Raw genomic sequence first — 26,586 nt, forward strand, 5'->3', positions numbered from 1 at the left:
GGTGATCAAACCTGCATTTTTTCAGCAGGTTCCTAGAAAAAAAATAAAACAGAATTTTAAAAAGGCACGTTCAAAAAGCAGAGAAACTAACAAAGCCTAGGTTTGTCTTTCTTCCTGACACCATTCCAGAACAGTAAATTTAGCTTTCCTCCACCCTACTCATTCTGATAGCTAGAAAAGGCTAGAGGCATCACATGCTGTTACTGGTGTCAGGTTAGAATCCTGCCAGCTGGCTGGTGAGATAGCACTAGGTAGGGTATAGAACACCTGCTTTGACTCTATGAAGAATGAGGAAAACAGAAATCATGAGGTCTTGTTTTCCTAAAAAAGAAAAAGTTTATGAAAAACCTTTATTAAATAGCTGCTATAGCAGAGTAAGGATGTGACCAATCTTGCAGTGATTCTACACGCTTCAAAGATCCAGAACACCTTTCCTACAAGGAGGACATGCACAGATACCCAGGCACTCCGAGGAAAGCATGACTACCAAAAGTTCTTCGAATGATGTGGCTATCTCTTTCTTTATAAAAAATGTATATACATTTCCTCTACACTTTCTACACTATACACTTTATAAACATTTCCTCCTTACCACTAGCTGCACATGGCCAAGGAGAATCAATTTCCAGTTAGCTCTGAAGATGATGTACAAGGTCATATAACTCAGTGTTGCTGAGATTGTTTACAATATCTCCTAAGAAATAATCCAGAACAAAAGATATAAAACTGTAAACCTTCCACAATAGCTTATATATAGTCAACTATACCTTTCCAAAGTTTGTACCTGAAGGCCAAAGGATTGGTGTATCCCTATACTCCCGCGAAAGATAATTTAATATGGAAATGTCAAATTAGTTCAAATTAGCTAGCTCGCAATAAAGTAGCAGTTCAATTGGACATGCTACACAGCAATTTACCCTGAATTTCAGCAAAATCCAAGTAATCTAGATACAAAGATGAATCTAACGTGGGAACAAAATGACAAGGACCTATCTCTCAATGCAATTCTACATAAAAGAAGAAAACATTTAGCACTTAATAGCCAAGATTAAAAATAATCTATCTAAAAACTTGAGGACTATATACATATCTATGTGTTTATGTTTATATCTCTATAGGGATATCCTAGTAGAGCTGTGCAATTGTTTTCATTTGGCCATCAACATTAATAAACATTTGAAAGAATACTTAGGGAATTTACTTCAGCTATCTCATTCTGCTCCTGTTTGCAACTCTTCAGTTTTTGGCATAAGTTTAACTCGTAGCTGTTACAGAATTTCTTAAGACAATGAGTTGTGAGGGCTTAAAAGCTAGACTATTTTCTTAACTACTGGTTCAAATCTCAAACTGAACTTAAATTTTAGACTTTTCAATTTTGTTTTAATAATAAAGAATTTTAAAATTGAGATTTTACAACACAGAAAATGAAAAATGCAGCTTTCAATCCACATCACATGGTAGAATATAATCTGATATACTTTGTCAAAGAGTAGTGAGAGAGGAAGCTTAATAAAGAAGTCAGGTAAAACTATTACTAAAAACAGTTTCTATGAAGTCAGAGAATAATTATTTGGTAAGGCACTTAGTATAAAGATAAAACATATTAATAGCAAGAAAATCATCTTCTTTCAGAGGAATGTTAGGAAATTCAAGAGAGATATATGCAGAAAGCACTCAGGACACACTGAATAATCATAGTTTACTGATGATTATATTATACTAATCTATTATGTGATTGCAACAATATAAACACACTTTCTTTTTTATGCATAAATGGCTGAAATTTATACATCATTAATCATGGAGAGTATGCAGCTCACGGCTCTGAAACATTTCATTATTAATTGCAAAGTAATACATCATGCACACACTATTCTTTACTAATCAAAAAGTTAAAAAATGGCAGTAACAACGCCACACATTCTGCATCAATATTTAAAAAAAAAAAATTACATCAGGCATTCTGAACTTGATGAAAGCAGAAAAATTCCTGTATTGTTAAAAAGAGGTGTCTATATTTATAAAGTCTTAAATCCTACACTTGGTTGTCCGTTAGCATCCAGCTTGAAAGACGCACGGTGTTTAACAGTTTACAAGTCAATGCAATCCCTCTCTATGATGAGAATAAAACTTTCTTCTTTTAAAAGTTTCTACTTTTGAAAGTAATGGCTGACACAGTCTTTCCACCAACTTCAACACCGCCAGAACCAATGACTTCCTATGCAAATTCTTTTTTTTCTGACTTAAAAACACATTCCCTAACTTGAGAACTGATGGCTTACAGTGAGATAATGTTGGTAATGACTGCATTTTGGAGCCTGGGACATGCATCAATGGGCTTTCCTTGGTTTTATTTCCTTTTTATCCATCTATTTTCAAAGCAATATATGTGCAAGTTAAAGACATTTACATCACAGTTTACCCTGGAGGGGGAGGGAAAATCTTCTTTAGAAGTATAAGGAACAGACAAACAACAATTAATTCCGTTTTCCTGACATTCACTCTCTGGCTTAGTCAGAGACAGAAATTACACATATTTAAAGTTAAAACAGGCATACAAAAATATACAATCCCTACACAGACACTTTTCTTTAAGCAACTGGATTTGGCTTACACATGTCCTCTGTAGATCACGTCCGTTTTCCCCAAAGCTTAACAAAGAACACTTGCAATATAAAGAAGCCAGTTGACAGATCTAGAAAGTACACTAAATTTAGAATTCATTTTCTTTAAGAAAATTAGCTCAGATCTTGAAATGCTGACTTGCTGCAACAATTTAAAGACAGTCATTGTTGGACATAGGCATTGAAGACAGATATAAAAACCACAGGAGTTATGTATTCATTCCTTCTGAACTTCAACCAACAATAAGCTGCACTGCCAACAGGTAGTAAAAAGCACCCAAACCCACACAAGGAATTCACCTTAATGATCGCAATGGTACACTGGCTCCTTATTAAGTACTCTGCAGAATTTTAAGAACTCATTCTGACTTAAAAACTTTGTATTTCAAACAGTTCAACTGTTTGCTCCTAACACTTCATCACAGACTAGTCAAGGCCAGTGATCTGCAGTGTATCAGACATAAGGGTATTCCCCATAAATATGACAGCAGAGGAGCTCTAGAAGAACAGTCCAGCTGCACCAGCCTTCAGGATACAATACATAAGCAATCTTTCTTTCATGGCTTTGTGTGAGAATGAGAGGAGGAGTGCTACTACTCCTGAGTTTCTGTTGCCTGTGATGCTGTGTTGATTTGTGATGGAAGGAGAATTACAACTGCAATTACATCTATGGCAAGAAAGTGCTCCCTCCTACATAAAAATCAAAATAAACAGAAGTAGTACATGTGATTATATTTGTTGCAATAGTTTCAAAACAGCAAGCAAAAACATGACAATGAAGTGGCAAGAACACAGCTGTAACTGGTGGATATAAGAATACCCCATGCAACACAGCTACTGCCACTATTGCATGTAATATGCTAAAGCAGGTTATGGGAAACACAAGGACTTACACTCTACAAAACACTTTGCTGCTATTGAAATTCTGTGACAGTAGCCTTCATGGTATCTCCACAAAATTGCTTTACATTGTGACCCACTGGGAAAACATATTTTCTTAAAGCTGAAAAAAACGAAAACTGAATAAAAGTTTCTATGTTATCTTGATTCTTAAATTAAAAAAAAAAATCAACTTGACTTAGAGAAAGTGTTAAATAGCAGCAAAGGGCTAATTATACCATACTAACTTCCTTTTGTCAAGTATAAAAGGACGTTTTCTTACTTTGCCTGGCTGAGTATAATAGCCTATGAATTATGAGATCAAAGCAGCAAACTGTATGTTTTCTAAAGTAAGAGTTTCCTTCACCAAGTTTTACACTTACTACAGCTAAAAGAGCTGTGTGAAAGGATCAGCACTAAACCCAAAGGACAGGCTGTGCACAGCAAGAAAGAGAGCAACTCCCTCGTGCTTTTTGCAGGTCACTACCAAGGACCATGTTAGCAGATCCACACCAGACCCTTAACAGGCAGCTCTGCTGCTACCAGTAATTAGCTTGGACAGCTCTGGCTCCAGGAGTAGCAGCAAGGCTACACCATAATGAGCTCAGCTGGGATTAGCAGGACAGGGCAGGGAACCAAGAGAGCTGAGGCATTCTGCATTGCGTATGTATCACAGAGATCAAACAAGGATGGCTGGCTAGGTTATCCCCTCACCACCTCATTCCAAAAATGAAGCACGGCAGTGTGTAAAATACAGGCTAATGAAGAGCGACACCTCCAACAGATGAGAGCCACATTAATTAACACAATCCCTAGATCATGGAATACAGTTTCTGTTAGTGCTAGCAAACTTGTAACTTGTCACTGATTTAAAAGGAAAAAAAAAAAAGGAAAAAAAGAGCTGATGTTTTCCTTTTCTGTGTTTGGTAGAAGACGGTTTTATCTTGAAATTTTGCAATGAACTCCTCTCATGTGGCCTGCAAAGCACTACCTTCAGAAAAAACAGTAGCACGTTTCTTTATATAAACACCATTTAAGAAATGAACTCACTTTTCAATCAACAGCTTTTTGTGTTCCCTTTTCAAAAATGCCAGTTCATTCCACACAGCGTCAGAATCCTCTTGACAAGGCTGCTGGGGGTCTGCAGGCTGGTATCCACTTTCACAACTCTCAAACCTGTTTATGAGTAAAGAGAGGTTGGCTGTTTGTAAGTATCTATATGTTTTAGGAACACAACAATAAAAGCATTCTTGCTTTCAGCAAATATTAATTTTACTCTATAGCATCTACTAAACACAAACCTTGTATTATGTGTAGATTCTGTGAGGCATAAAACCTTAACTGTGATATTATAGAAAAGTTCAATTATGCAGTTTCAGACACATATCATACCACGGCTCTCAATTGACATGTAGCAGTGTGGTGTCACTCACATTCACTCCGTCAACATTTCTTACAATATCAATATGAGAAAGCAGAAGGTGAAACTCTTACACAATCTATCACAAAAAAATGGGAGAGCCACTATCTCCCCTAATGCCCCTGCAAACCAATCTGGAAGTTCCACTAACACCCCGTCTAAATCAAACTGTTGGTCTGCAGTCTAAAGAAAGAATAAACCACCTATAGATAAGATGATGCACCAGGAAAAAGCATACTGAATTTCAAAAAAGTCATGGTTTTTCTGCCATTAAAATATGTTTACATGTTTTAAGAATGCAAAAGATAAAAACTGCATTTTTAAAATCCTTTATAAAATTAATTTAAAACTCTGCAATCTAAATTCCTACTGGGTGCAGAAATAAACTCTCAGAGAACATGGTAACCTCACAAGGCCCCCATCATCTTTGCAGTCACGTATGTCAGTGGAAGTTGTATGTACACTGACAGGTGGATTAGGTCCCATCAGCTGCCATCTCGGTAAAAGATTCTAATCTACGAAGAATCAGAAAGAACGGGGTCCTCCATCACTTACAGAGGATCAGAAGTGCCACATAAGTACCTGATACTGAGTTCTTAATGCACAATTTACATCACCCCAGTGATATAAAGCTTTTTGAGATATCAAAATAACAATATAAGCTATAACTGTTTACAGACTGTTTTTATTTGTGTCTTGGCTTCTTTCTTTTGTTTAAGCATAATAAAAAGGAAAACCAAACCTCTTTTAGTATGATGACTTCATCCAATTTTGTGCTGATAACAAAAATGAGCAAACGCTATAATTTTCAGCTCATCTTAATTATAGATGAAAAAAAAAATCAGATGAGTGAAGAAAGATTTAGTATTACATTTTCCCCAATATCTGCTTTTCCCAAATACATTCCTGTCAGGACATAAGCTGGTCTCATTTATTTCAAACAGAAACAGAAGTTGCTTTTGTCTGTCTCTCCCCTTCCTTGTCTTAATTTTTTTTTTTTTTAAACCATCAGACCCAGAACACTCAGTGCTTCATTGCATATCAAGTTTGATTTTACTGTCTTTATCTAGGTTGAATTTATCTATCTTTTCAGGCTTGGCCTCTCAGTGGACCACGAATGCCTACTTAGCTTTAGACACAGAATTAAATCATTTCATTGCATAACATAACTATCATCTAGTAGGTTTCAGTCATTTCTAGCTTGCCCTGAATTTAAAACAGTGAGCTAGAAGATAAAATATTGTGTTTTTCCTAGATAAATAAAACCTTTTCATTCTAATTTTTAAAAATCTATTGAACATTTATGCTTTGATATTTCAAAAAATCTTCTTGTGCTGCCAATGCCTCTAGCAGATTTGTACCTTACCATTATTTTAAGTAAACACCGTAGTATTGCAAAGCAATGCAATTGCCTCATAGAGGCTAAAGCATTGCTTATATATTAGGGACAGTTTATCATTCACAGTAGGATGCTTTACACCACCCTAGACCCTCTGAACATCTACCAGCTTTGCAGCAATTTCTGTTATTCTGTTTTCGGTCAGAGAGAGTTACAAAGTTTATGTCAATGTTAGTCAGTATTGTTCTAATTACAAAAAGAATTGGTTTAGTAAAATACATATGTGTTTAGTAAATTGTAAGTGCATGTTGAAATCCTACTAAAGCCACAAGGATTCAAGGACCTGTTCAAATGACCTTCTCAAGAAAGGGCCTGAAAAACTGTAACTGATCAATGTCTGACAACTGCATGGCAAAGTGCTAAGAAATGTCTTCATACCTCCAAATGTGTTTACAAAAAAATTCTGATTCTCTGCTAAGGACCTCAAAAAACCCAAGAATTTCTGAATGAAATATTCACTCTTCTGTACAGAATATAAGGGACAATTATATATAGAATAGTCACGATTTAAATTTTGATGTCTTTCTTCCTTCCATTAATAAAGATATATTACCACAATATATTTGTAGAATGATCAGAAATAATTGATTTTGTAATCATTTAACAGATGAAAACATCCCGCTTTTCAAGCACACACTTTTTTTCACTATTAAGAGGTTGATTTTAGGATTAGCTTAAGTTAATGCTTGAATTTCTAACTGTTCCATTGTTATTTCTGTAATTTTAATGAATAAAATTATTTTTACAAAATATTTGAAACATAGGGAGCGATTGTTCTATTATAGAAAATTAAAAACATACACAGTCAACAAATTAATAGACTGGGGAATTAGACAAGCATAAATAAGCAGCCCTAGCAGACCTTTGTCCAGCACTTGGGCTCACAATGAGATCCTAAATAAAATAAGTCATGGCTCAATAAATTTTACTCTTGGTTTCAGCTGTAATTTTTCTCATATAAGGGTATGCTATGTCCTCTGCTTTAACAAAGGAGGAAGTCTGGATCACCACATAGTAGCTTCTTCCTTCAAATGAAATTCTCTTTTGAATACCTATGTAATACTTCTGTTCAGAATTCTTGTATAAGGGAAATGTTTTTAATGAGCTATGTAACTTACCTGCTATCGTCCTCCTTCCACTGCTTTAATTGCTCTTTTAGTGCTCTGTAGTTGGTCTGTAACATCTGCAGCCTCTCTTTGTGTTTTTCATGGGCTGCTCTTAGCTCATCGGTTTCTCGAGTCTGTGTAGCACCAGAAAACCAAAATTAAATTGGGCAAAATGTAAGAGACTGTCACACATCCCATGAAACAAAAGTTATGTTTAAATAACAGTAAAGAGCCTCAGAAATCTAAATAGAAAGATCAGGAATCACAGTCCCTGAGCTCAAATGTTTCTTATTGCTACTTTGGCAAATTTTGCTAACCTGGCAAAATGTAAATATTTTTTCCCATGCTGCTGAGAAGTTTTACAAAATTTACAACCAAAACATCAGTTCTCATCCTTTGACTGCATTGGTCTAATACACCTAAAAATACATCGACTGAAAAAAGATTGTTGTCACCGTCTTTTTGTCCAAATGATTTTTTTTCTTTTCTTATTTTTTTTTTCATGGAAAAATAATCTATGTATTTTGAAGATAAACAGTGGCCACACTGAAGTCCACATCAAAAAAAATTAAATCTAAATGGCTTCAGGGTTTTCTCACTTATTAGTTTATTTCTGTAACAATAATTAAACCTGCAAAACACAGACTTTGTAACAAGTAAGAAATAATAAATTTTGCAATTGCTTTTATATAATCAAAACTATGTGTAAAAAAAACATACTCCCTTGTTAACGAATGAAAAATATAGGATAATGTCATGAAAGTTTAGAACCAGATTTTCCTAAGTGACAATACTGTGCTCTAAAAAAAATTAACATTAAGAAGAGGACATTCCACAGTATGGAAGCAAGTAAAATTTCCAGCATATAGCAGTAAAGAATTAATCAGACATTATCTCTTGTAGAAAATTTTGCCCTTAGTGCTTCATTTCCAGTTCAATGGGATTTCTGCTTGTAGAGCAACTACAGAATATGTTCCTTAGTCTCTAAGTACATGGAAATAAAATATTGTGATTTATTTACTGCTTATATTCAAAGAGGTCTTTTCAGCATTACTCAATAAATAAGATACACTAATGGTAAGAGCTGCAAGCAATAAAAATTAAATCCCACTATAAAAACATGGCAAAGGTTTCTACAGTAGTGCTAGCTACAAAGTACCTAGACTAAGCCCGGCTTCTAAAATGTAGCCCAGCTTTCATGACACACAAAGAAAGCTGAAAGATACCAGCTAAAATTTCAGGCACTACTATACACAAAATTCCAGAAGTTTTCTGGAAGTGACTCAAGCAACACAAAAACTAGATTTAGGAATAGAAGCAGGTAGCAAAGTACCATGAAATACTTCCCCAAAGACATGTCAGGTATCTTTTCTGAAACAACCTCTAAGGCAGATACATTTATAAATTTAGAATTGCTTAAAAAGTACTATGGACTGATTTTAGGTGGCTTAGATAAATATTACAATGATAGTATAAACAATTACACAAATAGCAAGATAAATTGTGACAAAAGACATAGAGACTATTACCAAGCTTTGCTCGATGCAACAGGAAATTTTCCTAGGAATCCAACTATAGATGCTGTGCTTTCAAGGAAAGTTCATGAAATCATTGCTCTGAGATTGTTTGATCCTGCTAGTGAAAACTGATCAGGTCTGGCAAGGTACTGGAAAATAATGTCTTCAGCTTAGGTCTTCAGAAGCTTATTAGTGTCAGTGCCCTTTCAGTAATGTAACTGAGTGTAGAATTTGGCCTTCCCTAGTTATGAATCTAAATCTTTCCTTATTGCTTACCTGTTCCACTATCTATTCCACTACTGTTATTCCCTTCCCTCATCAGTTGCTCTACTCTCTAACAGAAATTTCCGAGAATCGTCTAATAGAAATTAAACAATTAACAGTTCTAATCACTCTCTTATTGAATTAAGCACTTCAGAACTTTAAATTTACATTTAATTTTCATAGTCTGTTAGTTCCACCTCTCTGACTGAATTACATTATATTTTTTAATAATTAAACTGTCTTGTGTAGAGTTTTCTATATATTGACAGAAATGGGACAGAACAACCATCTCTAGCAGTGCTGTATCTACAGGTTATCCTCTGCCTCTCCACTGCCATTCTATAGCACTTCTCGTGCAGTAATGAGAGACAAAAAGACAAAGTCCAATCTGCACAAGGAAGAACCTAACTGCCCGTGAAAATGTCATCTTCATACTCGCCAGCAGGTCAGATTCTAGTAAGTACTTCAAAACTTCGTTGGAACTAACCTATACAAACTTCTGTTACAGTAAAATATGAACTAAAATTCAATTTTAAAAAATATACTGATTCAATAATTTAACTATTCTTCTTACGCTGAAGTGGGGTATCTGAAAATTACAACATATTGTAGTTATGTGGAATGTAGTTATGTAGTTCTGTTCCACAAGTAGTTATGTGGAAAAGCCAAAAGTGTTCCCTCACTCACATAAACAAGTATTAAGGTGGTCCTAAAGACTGATCTATATATTCTAGCTCTAATTCTCTCTAAAATTTTAGAACTTTAAACAAAATGATGAGAAAAATCAAAAGGAAGATGTCATGTTGCTTTTGAAAGACACCTTTTTTCTTGTAAAGTTTTTTTTTAAAACTTAAAAAAAAACAACCAACCAAACAAAACAACAACAACAAAAAAACCCCACACAGTTAAAGCCAGAACTATCTCCTCTAGGCTACGCCTGGGGTCAGAGTTCTAGAAACATAATGTAGGAGAAGAGAACCTACCCCTAGTTCATATGAAATATCTAATTCTCAGCAAGTGAATTTGTACTCACTTCTTAAAGTCCAACAGTAGATTGATGTACCTATGCTTCAGACCATTCTAACCACCAGCTTGATAATTTGTTATTCAAAATAAATTAAATACTCTTATTTACTTTGACAGTCCCTAAACAAGGGTGCAATCAGGGATGCTATGCAATTTTTTTGTATGTCCTGCAGTGCAGAAATGAAGCAGATTTTGTACCAAAACTATGGACACTCTGAATTTACATGATTACTCTATTTATATTATCAATAAGGACAGTAAGAGCCAACTTTCCCTTGCTAGAAATGAGTCAGCTGAAGAGAACTGGAAAATCCTCTGAATGGGACCTTCTCATTTTCTGTTCCTGTGTAGAACTAACCGGGGCATCAAATATTCCTGTTTCTGAAAAACCCATAAATAAAGCTGTTCATAAATTTTTAAAAAAAAAATTTTACCAATTTTTCAGAAGGGTTGATGGATAAAGTCAAAATTTCATCTTCAGGATATGCATCATCAGTATGTTTATTCATACAGCAAGCTTTTTTCAAAGCAAGTGTATTTCAAGTAATCATACAGTCAACACTTTGCTTGAAGAGGCAATAACTCAAGTGCCAGTTTTGAAAACATTGATCACATGCATTACCCTTTGTTGGAAACAATTCGTGAGAGTAGGCTAATATCAAGAAATCATACCATGCCAACAGAATTACTGTGATGTTAATGTTATGAGAGCTGAGTTCACTGTCATGCTGGCAATAGCCTCATTGAATTCTGAATGTAGTGCCACAACAGTGTTTATTATGTTGACCTGGGCCTCTACAGCTTCTCTTCAACTAAAGCACTCTGCAGAAGAAGCCAAATAAGTTTCTTAGAGAAAATGCAGGTATATATGTAAACTATACATATTCAGTTTCGAGGGGGGATACAAGAATTAGCCCTTAAAGACCTCACGGATTAACAGCTGTGATAAATAGAGATCCCATGCCTGCAACATAATAAAGCTGCACAGATTCCTAAACTATACTTTAATATGAAACAGAAGAAATTACAAAGGCAATATGGTGAATGGTAAAAATTATGTTATGAGGTCATGCAAAGAGAAAGAGTCCTATCTCTTCTGTACGTGCTTGGAAATTAGAGTACTTCTTTTTACTCCTCTTCCCAGAAGAAAACACAAAGAAATGTCTATCATTTAAGACAACAAACCATACACACTGATGTGTCAGCTTTGCTGCCAAGGGTGGAGCAGTAGTCCACGGTGCCAGAGTAATCTGTAGCACCAACATCTGGCAGGCCAACTATGAGTAACAAACAGAAGAACTGACAAAGGCCAGTTCCCAGGTAGAGCTGGTAGGATATGCCTTAGTTTTCTCAATAGAAAAACACAAACCAAAATTAATCTTGTGACTCTCAGGAATAAGGGATAAGACAGCCTGTCAAGAAAGAATTTGAAGTCTAAACCATCTTTCCTGTTCATACACTCTAGGTGTGTCAAGACACTACATTAAACTCTCTCAAGTATACACGGTGTATATATAATTTGCATTTGTCCTAAAATAGAATTCCCACTCATTTTTTCTAAAATTGAATTATTATATACGAGTGTCTTTTTGCGTAAGGCAGGAGCTGAGGATTAAGGTTTGTAGGGGTCCCAAATTTTTTCCACTTATCTGACATTTATCACAGTATGTTCAATATAATCAGTTCTGCCTTATAATAAACAATAAACAAGAAAGAAAGCATAAATTGTAAATGTTTAAGAAAATATGACTCAAGCTTTGGGTTTTACATTCTGAGGTGCAATTTGAAACCAATAGGTACTCAAAAGGTACTATTTTTAGTAAAAAATCAAATCAATAAAAATCTACAAAACAGGGAGAAAATGGGAAATTGTAATACATGCTCAGTTAAACTTTTCTACCAAGGGCTGGGGCAGGGGATGTTTGTTTGTTTGTTTGTTTTTTTGTTATAGCATTTGTTAGAGAAGCAACTTCTGAGCCGTAACTTCTAAGACTACAAGGGGTAAATCTGTTCCAATTAATGGACTTCAGTATTTTAAAATACTGGCTTCACCATATTAAAAAAAAAAAACAACCTCTTTGTACTTTCTGCTTCACTTTATTCTATACAAGTATATAAATTTCTCAGATTATATATCCTCAGACACAGATTTTGAAAATGTATTTAACAAGCATGTATTATTGATGACACCTTGAATTGGACTTCCACAGGACTGCAGGAGTACCAACACCATATTTCCAGCAGTAAAGGAAAAAAAGGCAAACAGTGCTCTCTTATGCTAACACATTTACAGTCCATAACAATATGTGCATTTTGCATTTTTAAAATGTGTTTATTTTGGTACATCTTTATCTGTGCAAGCTTATAGCTAAAGAGTTTCTTTATTTTTACTTTTTTAATGTTCACCTTTAGCTGTAGTGTCTTCTCTAAGTTTTCAATCTTCCTTTCAGCTATTTTAAGCTTCCTTAGCTCCTCTGACTCTCTAAAAGAGCTCTTTGGGGACAGAGACCTTGAACGTTTCACAGGTGGTTCCTGGAGAATAAAACAAGGACATGGTTGAACTAGTTGGAACATCGTATTGTGAAAGACATGCAGAATTAAAGAAGTAGTAATTTTGAATACTAATAATGAATTATAAAAAAAAAAAAAATCTGCATGGAATACCAGAGAAATAACAAGCAGAATTACCACAGCGCTACCACTAAAGGTTTCTCTGTGACTCGTTAATGAGAATATTCATTTACATTTACATTGTTTCTTTCAGAATAATGATGTCCCATTAGGGAAGACTAAAGGGTTATAGACTCAGAAATGCAAGAAACCTCATTACAAAGGAGGGGATAGAGGCTGGTCTAATTGCTCTATAAGGGTCCAAGGTTACACTTGATAGGACAACCAGAAACAAGAGGGAAAGGATTTTTTTCCCTTTGAAATAGTTTAACACACTGTGAAGTTGAAGGAACAATATGCTTGAGGAATATAAATACAACAGACAGTAGATCTTATACCATAATGACCATATGGTCATTAACTATAATGTGACTAACTAGAGACAAGAATATGTGTTTATATTATGTACAGCTTCATATAGCAATCTGGAGAAAGAATATGGGAAAGTAACACTTAAACTGGGCAGCTTTCTTGTTCATTCTATGTCATATGTCCTTATGGCAAAGAAAGAAAGACCTCATCAAATTAGACTTTCTGATTTTCTGAATAACTTTGGGTAAGGACAGAGAAATACTAACACACACAATACTGATAAAGTAAAATGCTATGACATAAATACATTAAGTCAAACAAAAATTTAAGATTAATTTGGATTATTGTTGTTGCATGCTGCCATTTTCACTGTAAAATAACTGATTTACAACAAAAGGAATTCAGGATACGTTCTTCTTGAATACTATGTATTTCAACACTTCCACTATCCCATTTATCAAAGAGAATCTTAACTAGCAATTGGCTTTTTTTTTTTGACCATTACCTTCCATTATTAAATGTTTACAACACACTGTCTATCACACTTCAACTTTAAATCATACAGGTTTCCAAAAATGAGGAAAAAAAAATCAGAAGATAATACTACTATCACACATTTAAGAATTTAAATATGGGAAAAGTGCTTTACACATTTGGGTTTCTTCTTCTTCTAAAGTGTGCCTGAATGAAACAAAGAAACAAATGACCTCCACGAGCCTCACCAAAAGTAACATCTGGGACGGATTTTAGTACATTTAAAATCCCAATGTCAAAGGGACATATTTTGTATATTCCTGTTTTCCCATATATAGCAGAAGAAACTAGAAGAAAATTTTAATGAAAATTGAAATTAATATTTCCAAATTTATGAATTTATATTGTCAGCATAACGTTGCACTGAATAAAGAGCGTCTCTCTTCAAAATAGTAAGGTTATAGATTTGCATTTTTTCTTGCAATTCTGGTAGAGATCACCAAAAGTTTACTTTGGTTAATATATGATGGTATTAACCAATAAAGATTTTAGTCACAAAACCAAAGTGATGACAAAACAATTTGCACAAAAACAAACTGATCCCTTTCATATATTTAAAAAAAAAATCAAGACCAACATATCAAAATTTTCAAAGTTCTTGAATAATACCAAGATCCTAAATAAAACTCCTGTCTTCCACATTTCCTAATCATTGCACATGCATACTACTTTTTCCTGGAAGTCTAGAATGCATTATTTTTCAAGAAACATTTCCTAGTTAAACTTTATTTTTGCATTCAGAAGATGTGGAAAATACATGATTTCTTTAAAACCAAGAATACAAGGTCCAAGCACTGCATTTATCACCAAAGAGAAGGACAAAAAGGAAAAGAAGTGGACCAATCAACATCACACTGCTATGTTTAACTAGGTAGAAAGACTCTATGGAGGAAGGGAGAAAAGAGAACAAATACAAAAAAAGATGTAAAATTCATAGTCTTGCTGTCGTAATTGAATGTGATCAGATATAATGGGTACACAACAGTTTATACACACATACACAGACTTCACGTACAGCTATCTGGGATTGCACTGTGAGTTCTTTTCACAGGACCAAAGTGTGGGAAAAAATAGAGAAAATTTCTAACTATTCATGGACATGGAAATAATTCTGTGCGAGAACAGGTAGGATTTGTGATATGCACTAAGAAACATACTATTGTTCAAACAGGTTTCGATCTGTTTAGAGATCATACTAGAGGTGTGTGGAGAACAGGATCTGGGTTTGGGCTTTACAGCTGCACATAAGTAGTTTGAAGGCAACCTTTGCTAAGAAGGCAAATAGTTTAATTCTCCTGCCAAGACTAAGAGATTGTGTAGTAAAATATCCTGTAATTTGATTGCCCATAGCTGCTGCAATTTGGATGATGGCATCTATAATACCCTTATCACAACTGCAAACTTTGCTGCTGCTACTGACAGGTTTAAGCATTTAGTTTTTAATTCAGGTCTCAAATTATATGGTAACAGTAGACATATTGACATTAAATACATACTCAAATTATAATGTTTAAAACATTTCTTAAATGTTTAGGAACATGAAAGAGTCCATTTTTATGGGCAAAGAATGTTAATCCAAGTCAGTAAAGGGTAACAAGAGAAGATTTTTCAAAGGATTTAAAACACGTTTACAAATGATTAAGACAAATAGCAGAAAACCAGAAATAAACAGGCTTTGTAGTATCAAGACATAGGAAAATCTGCAAGAGCAGACTTAATATAAAGAAATAGCTGAGAAGCGGATGGAACACACTAACTCTTAAGAGGTACAGGAAGCTGAAAAATAAAAGATGTCTCTTTCCAAACAATCTTCTGTTACCCATCTGCACCATGAAAGATACCATGGCATGAAACTGAAAATAGTCATGTTCTTCAATTCAACAGTTTTGTGTTCAATGGAGTCTCAAAAAAAGTTAAGAAACAAAAGGAAAACAAAACAAAACAAACAAAAAGGAAAGTCAGAATTTTTACTGAAATATCTTGAAGAACTTTTTTGTACACACGTATTAGATGAATGACTGCTAGGATACAGGACAGAAAATGGGCAGAAATCTTAATGGGTTTTACCAGCAGAAGAGGCAGAAACATTGCTGAAGCTGAAATAGTGACTGACAAGATAGATGTGGGGTTTTCTGGAGAGGAAAAATGGAAGATTCTCGATTCCCTATGGTTCAGCCATGACTTTATCTGTACTTCAAGTTAACTTATCCCTTTTAATACCTTGACATTACAGATTTAGAAGAAGGCTATCAAATGTATATCAATAAAAGGCCATTACAACTCCTATGCATCATACAATGGGAAAGTTTAGATATAAAAAAACCTCAAGCACTGTGTTACTGAATGAATTAGCAGACATGTGGATGGAAATTTAATTAGGTAATGGAAAACACATACAGCTCACAAAGTTACAAGGTTTAAGACCTATAAAGAGCTAGGGGAAGACCAACCCACAGACTCAAGTCTTTACACAAAATGGCACTCAGTTGTACCACTTTCCAGAGACTGGACTATGAGTGTTACAGTTGCCTCTAAGTAAACACTTAATGATATCATGAAAAATTATCCACACATGCACATTTAACAGAGCTTTTAACCACTGCATCATCTATCCCACAGAGTTTTTTCTATTACTCCCTGTGATTGTAGGCATATCTCATTGCATTCTGCGAAACCAAACATAGGTGGAAGCATATAGTCATGTGGCCACACATCCTAATTCTCACACTAGTGGCAAATTTCTTTGTCCCATGCCCTTTGTTTTAACACTTTTCTAATTATTTCTCCTTTCAAAATTGTTGGCTTTTTAGAATAGAAAGTAATCAAAGCAGTGTCATTTTGATTCGATCTGATTCCATACTTATTTGGTTTTTGTATCCTGGGAATGCATATAAGCAGGAGTAAAGGGTTCACATGATAGTCTTTATGAACCCAAAAGGATCACCATAGTAAAAGAATTGTATAGCCAACATATTCTTCCTGTCAAATCATGTGCTAATAACTTGTAATAAACACTTTTGTCATGGAAGACTGAACAACAAGGTATTGGAAGGATAAAGTCAGTAAAGGCAGCAGTACTAACTTTTCAATTTGATATGTATATTTTGTGATCCTAAAGCCAAAATGTTTCTACCATCTTCCTTACTGTCCTACCTAAACACAAAGAATTTGTAACCTGTCAGTTTAGTTCCCTAAAATTTTAACAGACACTGGGTGCACATGTGAAAGCAATCCTGAGTATTGAAAGAGCATGACTAGGATCTACCTATCAAAAAAGATAAAGATTCTCTACAATAAGATTTTAAAATTTGGGTACAGCTGTACTCAACTGAGTGTAGTTGCTTTGTACCTGACACAGTGATCAGCTCATGACCAACACAGTACTCTCGTTTACATTATTCTGAAGAAGACAGAATCACAGAATCATGAAAGTTGGAAAAGACCTCCAAGATCATCAAGTCCAACCACCAACCAAACACTACCAAGACTACTAAACCACATCCTGAAGTACCATGTTCACACATTTTTTTAATGCCTGCAGGGATGGTGACTCCACCACTCCTGCAGTAAAGAAAATCTTCCTCCAATACCAAATCAAAACCTCCCTTGGTGTAACCTAACCCCATTTCATATCATTCTATCGCTAGTTACTTGGGAGAAGAGGCCAACGCCCACCTGACTACAACCTCCCTTCAGGTAGTTGTAGAGCACAGTAAGGTCCTGCCTCAGCCTCCTCCAGGTTAAACCATCCCAGTTCTCTCAGGTGCTCCTCATAAGACATGTTCCCCAGAAATGCGAGAAGAAAATGACACTGTGAGAAAGAAATTACATTGTGGTCAGTTAAACTTGGCAAAGTGTCTAATACCCTCTCAACTGTTCATTCACTGTTCCTCCTCACCAGGGCAGGGTGAGAGAATAGGATGAAAAAGCTCACGGGCTGAGACAAAGAAATGCCTTACAATTTACCATCATGAGCAGACTCATTGAGTTTCCTCAACTTGAGGAAAATTAATTTATGTTATTGCCACTTAAATTAGATTTGGGTAGTAAGAAATAAAGAAAATAGTAAACAAACACCTTCTCCCTAAATGGTTTCCAAAAGTCAAATTCACTCCTGGTTTCTCTACCTCCTCCTGAGCAGCGCAGGGGGATGGAAAATGAGGGGTTACAGTGAGTCCATAACAGCTCCTCTCAATAACTCCTTCCTCCTCACTTTTCCACTGCTCCAGCATGGGATAAACCTGCTCCAGAGTGGGTCCTCTGTGGGCCACAGTTCCTGTCAGAATAATGTGTTCCAGCACAAAGTCCTCTCCACACACTGCACTTTCCACGAGAGAATATCCAGCTGATCTGGTGTGGGCTCCTCTACAAGCTGTAGTGTGCGCATCTGCTCTATGGTGGTACTCCCCACGGGCTGCAGGGAAATACCTGCTCTGGTATTTGGAGCACCTTCTCCCTCTCCTTCTTCTCTGACCTTTGTGTTTGCAAGGCTTTTTTCTAACCTTCTTTTCCTCACTCTGCACTGCCTGTGTAGTATTCTGTCCCTTCTTAAATACATTTTCACAGAGGTGTCACCACATGCTCCTAAACAAATGTTCCAAAATACATATTTGCCCAAAAATAGCATACAGTGCAGGATATTGAGAAAGAACAAGCCATACAGTTTTAAAAGGAAATGTTACAAGGTAATAAATGTGGAAAAATTCTAAGGAGGTAGAACATCATGATCCACCCCTCTAATCTATTTTTCACACAGAAATATGTTCCAAGGATGTTTGCATCCTTGCTATGGAAATCTTTTCCAAGTTTCCCATATTTGATATAATACATTTTTTTAAAAAAATTAGATGAAGAAGAGCCTGAACACACAGGAAAAACATGACAGCTTCACCTAGTTTAGTGAATCTATTTAAGCCATAGATTTACAGATCTACTTTATTAGTTGTAGTTTATAGCTGCTACTGTTACCTGGTGCCTAAATTTAACAGCAAATCATCATGAAAGCAGCAGTCCAACAACATACAAAGTAATAAAAAGTTGGAAGTATCGACTTCAAATGGACATTGTTGTCATTCTTCATAGAAAAAATACTACATCATATTTTAAAAATCAAGAATTAGAAAAATATATATCTTTTTCATTTATAATATCACAATAATAACCACTTATATTTCTTTAGTTTTCCTTCCAGGTAAAGATAGTCATTCTGATAAACACCACAAAATAACTGCTAAATATTCATTTTAATAAACCTACAAAGATTTTATCCTTCAAGTATTTCATTTAATTAAGAATCTCTTATTCAGTATTTAATAAGGTAAAACCTTCTACTCCCAAAAGCTATTTTAACAAGTCTTTGGCAGATAACACAAGAACCATTCAAACAAGCTTCCAGAATTATAAGCAGTATCAACAGATATTGAAAGTATTATCTGGACCCTTGAGCAGAAATGTTTGGCTTTACCAGCCTGACTCAGACACAAATACACAAGACAATAAAATTATCCTACCTCATGCTTTCTTCCAGTCCTTATATTGTTACTTTGCAGAGTATCTTTAGTGTACAAATGATGCTCTGCTAGCTGAAGACTTGTTTTATTCAATTTTTCCTGTAAAAGGTCGATTTCAGATTTTTGCTTTGTTATCAGACACTCTTGTTCATTTAAAGAAGGCTGTTGAAATACCTAGAAAATGGTAGTATAGGTATATTACATTACTAACAAAAAATCATAAGCATAATAATTTAGACAAAACCACCTAGAGAAACACATTTCTGATATTATAAGAATGTGTGAGAGCTATAAATAATTCTGCTTTTGTAAATGACTCATGTACCCATAATCAAAACCAGATCCGAAAGTGTTTTCACACCACTTTCACCATATTTTCCAAATCCAAATTTAGTCTTAACAGTGGTTGGTTTAGACAGACATTGCTTCTGAAGCAACTCGTTTTACTCCATTATTTTCTCTATCACATTGTCAAAATTTCTTGACAAAATATCTCTACTTCCTGGACTTGTTTTGGATGAATTTTCAAGTTGTTAGGTTTCTGTTAACTGCCTCCAAATCACAGCCCACTGCATTACAACCACAAGGCAAAAAAACACTGCTAGCTTAGCATAAGCATCAGCAATGTGCCCTTTGTGGTGGCCTATGGCAATCATGAAGTAAAATGCTTTAGCTCAAACCTCGTCCACAGTGCTTCAAGGCTGTGGACAGACTTTCACCTTGCAACAGCTGTGCTGGACAAAGACAAGATAGTCAACGCATCTAGGCAGCTGGAGGTTAACACCCCAACACTGCTGCTGAAAGAAGGGATGGTGCAAACCCTCTTCCTAATCAATTACATAAATAAAAGGGCAGGGCAGTTTAAAAACTCAGTGCAAGTGGGTTGAGATGACCCAGCTGACCTTCTGTTACACTGGTTAGGGCAAACTCACAAAAAGCCTATTGCTAGTGGTGCTTTGACAGCAATGACAAGCAGTTAGGAAACAGTAAAGTCTTCAATTAACAAAGCTTAATCTGATAGACAACTTCCTCAAAACTTAATGGAAGTTTCGTTTCATATATATTTTCCCTAATTAGCTAAGTTCTGACAAAGTTGCTTGCAACTGTTTGAGCATACTCTTAAGACAAATACTCATTCAAATATAGAAGAAAGAATTAGGTATAATTATTATTTGTTCCTAGTATCTCAATTACTGGTATGCGTCAGGTGAAATAAATCAGGGATGCTGAAAAAATCAGAAAAGCAGTGTACAAAAGCTTACACAAACCAAAAAAATATCCAAATTCATGCCAACCAATGAATGCGATGGTCTAAGGCTGACTAAAATCAAGCATGAAAACACCCTAGTAAGTTCAGTATTTGACAGAAACAGAGTAATGGCCATAGCCATTTTACTTCTTTCTATGCAGAATATGAAGCTTTTTATAGTGTACATTAAACTCACACTTTCTACAAATAAATCTCAACTTAGAAACACGGTAAGTTTATTTCAGAAAAAGAGCAACTCCTCATATAGCAAACAAGCACAGGAAAATTTTCAGAGAGTAAAAGTTGTCCACGCTTTTGCTGACCGTTCCTTAAATAATTTCTGTTGCTCATTTTGCATAAATTAGGCCATATGTAGTTGCAAACAGATGTCACTTCCACCTATGATCAGCAAAAGACCAGTGTATAACTAAAAGAAAACTCAACACAGAGGGGGGAAAAAGGCAAACAGAAAAATGACTGGATAAGCAATGCATTGCAAAGAACATTGAAAACTGAGGGATTTGTTCATTTGACCAATACCATATCTCTATAGGAAAAGTAGAAATAAAAGCCTAACAAAACCTAGAAGACAGAAATAGTGGCAAGAGAGGAGAAATTTAGTCATACTTCAGTTAAACAATTAGGTTTTTTACCTGACCTTTATTCTTTCTTATTAAGAACTACACTTATCTACTTGTCCCATTTGATTGATTTCACGTCTGTATGTAAAAAAAATACTTCTATGCATACCATAATTTGTACCATAAATTGTACAATTATGCTAATATCTGAAATAAGAATCAACATCTTCATTCTTTTATAACTATTTTAATTCATATTATCATTACTTTAAAAAGTCTGCAACTGTTAAACATTGTTGATTTAAATCATAAGAATTATACAAATTTAGCCAACGTTTAACCACTTACTGCATCGCTACTTTCAAATTTCTCCTTTCAAAAATGAAATGCAGTGTTTTGAAATGCAGAAAGCCATTATAGAGCCACAGAGTATAGTAAATCCTCGCTCCTTTATGTGAATCTAGTTCTGCTGCTGACTTTAATAGGACCAATATGTGAACCGTATTCTTGACTTTTCCCCCCCTATTCTTTTCTTCTTCCATAGGGATCTCTAAAAATTACCATGTAGTGATATTTATTTCGAATTAAAAAACTGCAAAAGCACAGTCTCTAATATAAATCCTACAACAATCTTTGCATACATGCATAAACACACGTATTTCTCAGAAAACTAAACCAAACACCGGTCTTAGAATTTAATTTATACGTAAAAAAGTCTATGTTTTTTACTCTCAAAATATTCAGCAGAACACTGTTACCAATACAGACCTTACTATATAATTTGGGTCTATTATGTACCCTAAAATCCTGCTCAAACTTTTAGGTAGGCTTGTGAAGTTTCTTCAGTTTCAGGAATTCTAAGAACCTAGAAACAACTATTTAAAAATTTTAAAATTGAGTTTTAAGTTTAACCCTTTAAAACCTGAGATTTTGTTTATCAGTGGAGTACAGTTTAAGAAGACCTGGGTATCAGTTTCTGTTAAATTTAACATATCCTTTATTATTTGATAAATATTATTCTACATATCCTAACACAGAAGACTTTTTCTCAAATATCAAAAGAATTTTTAAACAATAGTTTTTAAGACTTGAAAATGGATCCTCCAGAGACACAAAGCTAGATGAAATTTCTGTCTCTGGTCTTCTGTTTCAGATTCATGTCTTTTAACTATGTATTATGACACATTTACACTCTAGGTAGCCTTCATTAAAAGCAAAAGAGTCAGCAAAACCAAATTATTTGTGAAAAGATTTGACGATTACAACAACCTCAATTCATTCTGTACCAAATATGACTCTATGAACAACCTAGAATTCCAAGATTTATGCATGAGGAAAGAAGTGCAATTTCATTAGATCCTTGGAAAAAAATGTGACCTCTTCTTGGCTTTTCACTTTCTAGCTTCACATCTGAACTCTTATTTGTAATCTAAGAACTAAGGTAAATGCTACAGTTAGTAAGGCCAAAATGGCAGATACTTTGGACTATAATGGAACTATGATTAAAAAATTCTAACAGTATTGGAAAAAAAGCACAATATTGTGTTTCAAGACTGCAGAAAACATTCAACACCTCAGGTCTGTATGCAGAAAACAGCCCAATTTCATAGTAAAGATCAGAAGTCTACAACCTAGAAAAATCTGGCATTATATTACATGCTAAAAAGCACTATATTCTTCTATAGTTTCTGTCTCAGAATTTGCTGAATGCAGCAAATGAAAGCTTTTTCTCAGTTTTAAGGATCTTGGATAAGATCCTATCTCCACTGCAAAGACTAGCTTAACAGAATAATGGTTTCTTCTCTCACTTAACAAAATCAGTTTATATCATATGCTATTTTATTGTAACAGATAGGGGATTTTTTCATACTGAAACTCAATTTAGATTAAAAACATATTTTCCACATAAATGTCAGAGGCTTTTTTATGTTGTAAACAACAAACATAATCAAGAAAGTACTTCTACCAAATAGATCTCTGATCTCAGATGAAGCGTAAGCACCATCTTCACCACAAAGCTGTACCACTAGGGGAACCATCCACACTGCATTTAGGGAAGGGAATCCAGTGTCACCTATTCAGTGCTGGTGTTGTGAAAGATCACAAACAGTACCAGACAACGCAGAGAAAATACACCTATGCTCCATCATACTTTTATTCTACATGATTTTTGGTGTCAAGGGAACAGATATCCAAGAGCTTCAGAACTAACAACAGAGCCTTACCTGTACTCCTGCTCCCTTTCAACTTCCTGACCACAAAGCTGTGCTAACACTAACTGCACAGTACCAAAACCAACAGCTCGGAGAAGACACAAAAAGCCTGCGCAGTCTTTCTGTAAGCAGATGGAAGCTCACTTTGCTTCAACCACAAACTGGCCGATAGCAGTGGCTTAGTAAAGGCTGAGACACCTTTTCTCTCAACAACATAGGAGTTTACACACACAGCTCGGACCGGAGGAAGAGTGTATGCTTTTACCAGAAATATCTGAGTTAGGAAACAGCATTATTGACTTATGGCAACCAACTGGCCAATGACTCATACCATTAAGTTTTCCTTCCAGTCAAACTCCAGGAATCCTGTGCCATATGCCACAGAAAGTCATGATGCAGGAAATGTCCAGAAGAAATTTTATGTGAAAGAATTGCTTTCCAGGTTTCCTCTTATTCTGCTACTGAGTCAGCTACCTGGGAAGCTAAGCTGGAGGCAATGCTCACCTCAGCATCCTTTGCAAGCTCCTTTTACAGCTTGGAAACCAAATGGTCACAGCCTCATCTCTATTTACTATACATACTTCTAGGAAGGAGAACAGTAACCAACTATTGAAGAGCAACACACCCAGCCTGGACTTTGATTTAAACGTGTCCCCATGAGTTGCCAAAAGGGGCTAAAACCCAGTTGAAGGGTTTCCATCACCCATCCACTCTCATAACATTTATGTTTTGCATCCTTCAAAATCCGTGTGATTTATACCCTATGAAAAAGAGCACACTGATCGTCCAATAGAGAAAAACAGGGAAGGGAAAAAAGGAGGTAATCTCTTTTTGAAGATCATGTGGCCATCACATCAGAAAAATTCCCCAAATAGGGATGAATGATTTATTTTATGCACTAGGTGGAATGAGGCCTCCTGTTATAAAATTAATGCTCCAAATTACTAAGGAAACTATGCAATTCTAAGATAATAACAAGTTCTCTAGTCTGCAAAGATTTTTAGAAGAATCACAGAAAGTCTCAAGACAAGGCTGGACTTCATTAAGCCTTTCTATTAAACCAGCTACTCATTTCCCCATGTATTTGTTGGAGCGGCAACTTCTTAGCTACAAGTACATAAGAGAACTGGGCAGTTTTTTCACAAAACTGGTCAGGGCAGCAGCAAGCAAAGATGCAGGAAAGTTGAAAATATCAGTACAATTTCCTCTAATGTGTTACAGTTAATAGACACTAGAAATAGAAATAACATTACAGAAGCCTGAGTTAATTACTGGTTAAAGTATTGAAGGTAGTACTTTACAAAGCATACTTTACAACTGTGGCTTAAAAGCTTCCATTATGTGTAACAGTTTCGTTTGGAATTTTTTTTGCCTTTTTAAGAACTTCTACAGCACCTTCCCTAGCACTTAAGTTTGTAAAAGCGTATTAATTAGTTACTGGAAGGTTTCACTTGACAAACCACATCAAAAGGTATACAGTACTTCTAGAAAGTTTTTAAGACCTTTTAAGATATATATTGCATACTGGAAGGTACTATGTCAGTTTAAAAAAGCACATTTTTCTGAGCTACAGATAAGAGTACTAGAAAGCAAAAAACATAAACCCGCATCTGAGTGTGAGACTGCTCCAGAAAATGCAACTTTGTCGTCTGCTGAACTATTACACTATTATCACAAGTAAAATCAAACCTGTGCACTAATGGTGTAAACTAGGGACTGTGCTTGTTATGCATTATCATCTCTGTACATTAGAACCTCAATCATACTCAAACAAATTCACTAAAGTGTGGTTTTCAATCTGCTAACTATGCATTCCATAATAGCCTGTAATTATTAAAAACTGACAAGAAAGCTACGCCACCTGTGTTTATGTGAAGCCAGGTAATGAAAAAAACAACAACGCTGTCATCACCTCTCAATTCCTGATTGCATTATCAAAACTGTAGCCGAGTTTGGCATCTGGGTGTGACCTTGTTAACTGCTAGGGTAATTAAATTTATTCTATTGGGAAAAGGGATGATAAATTATTAGCAAGAAGATTTTGTTCACATTTTATTAAATTGGCCTGTCAAAGGGTCGGCCAAATTATCAAGGGCCTCATTTATTGGAGGCCAGCCATATTGCCACATCTGTTACAATTATTTATAATTTCAGCAGTTGAAAACCAACTGAGTTAGGCATCCGCCATGTAAAGTAATTTACAAATTATCTGATGAGGGAGTGTTTTAGCTTCTCCCTCATTTCTAGCCAGCAGAAAGCCGCGCTGTAATTACAGAACACGATTAGGTTCTTTGGGGAACTTATCTTGCACTCATAGCCATAGTAAGATGCAGCAAGAACATATGGAGGAGCTTGTGCTTCTACTCCCTGAAGCTCGTGACCCGCCTGCCGCTGAGCCCTTGAGTTGAATTTGAATGAGAGTGCCATGGCTAATGTTCTACACATGCACCATTTATGCCACAAAACAAATCGGATCACTGTTAATTATGAAGCAGCTATAATCAGGCCTTCACATCTGTGTAATGTGAAGCGCAGTAGGCTGTATTCCAATAATGTATGACTACCTTTGGGTCGCAAATTGCGAGCCATATTGCCTCAGTAGTAGTTACTGAATTCAAAGTAAGTCCTTTGATAAAAGCCCATCACAAAGATATTTTTATCCATTTTTTTTTAAACACAAGCCTTTCTTTATCAGCTATTGACCAGAACAGTTAAAGCATATGGCACAAGTTCATTAATGAACAGTAGCACACAGCACTCTAATTTAATGAAACCACTTGAGCCATAAAAATCAGATTTAGTTAATTCCCCCCTTCCTATTTTTTTTTTTTTTTATTTTTCTGCATCTAGCCTATACCCTGGACTCCAACATAATGTCATGGGTGATCTTGCTGTAAAATATAATTATTTTCTTGTACATTTATAAACAGATTTTATATTTTAAGAGCCTGTACATTTTGTAATATGGAATGGGGGGGAGGGAGGGAGTGGAGACAAATGGAAAGAAATTGAAAATTGTAAAGAAATGTCCAAGTAGTTTCCTCTGCATAACCCAAAATTTAACCTGATAACAATTAATAGTCCATATATCATTTCTATTTTAGAAATTACTCTCTGGCAGCTGTCTTCTAACAAAAAAAATATTCTTTATTCAGTGAAAAATCTTTCTGTGAGAAAGCAGCTAAACAAGCAGCACCCAGATGGCAAACCAGCTACAGTTTAATTAATCCACTAAAAGCCATTCAGTTTTCAGTAAGGGTAATGTAATTTTGAATAATTGTA

General features: G+C 35.2%; 1 protein-coding gene across 1 annotated transcript in view; it reads right to left on the reverse strand.

The window, feature by feature from the left end:
- The window catches only part of CNTLN (centlein, centrosomal protein), a gene marked incomplete at both ends in the record, with an annotated part of 120,543 nt that overhangs the window by 59,644 nt on the left and 34,313 nt on the right, over positions 1-26,586 (reverse strand). Inside the window, 3 exons of the mRNA XM_008936994.1 lie at positions 4,554-4,679; positions 7,441-7,564; positions 12,707-12,767. Of these exons, the coding sequence (XP_008935242.1) occupies positions 4,554-4,679; positions 7,441-7,564; positions 12,707-12,767 (311 nt within the window). The remainder of the gene's footprint in view (positions 1-4,553; positions 4,680-7,440; positions 7,565-12,706; positions 12,768-26,586) is intronic.

Source organism: Merops nubicus, unplaced genomic scaffold (genome assembly GCF_000691845.1).
Source record: "Merops nubicus isolate BGI_N331 unplaced genomic scaffold, ASM69184v1 scaffold9713, whole genome shotgun sequence".
Lineage (NCBI taxonomy): Eukaryota > Metazoa > Chordata > Aves > Coraciiformes > Meropidae > Merops > Merops nubicus.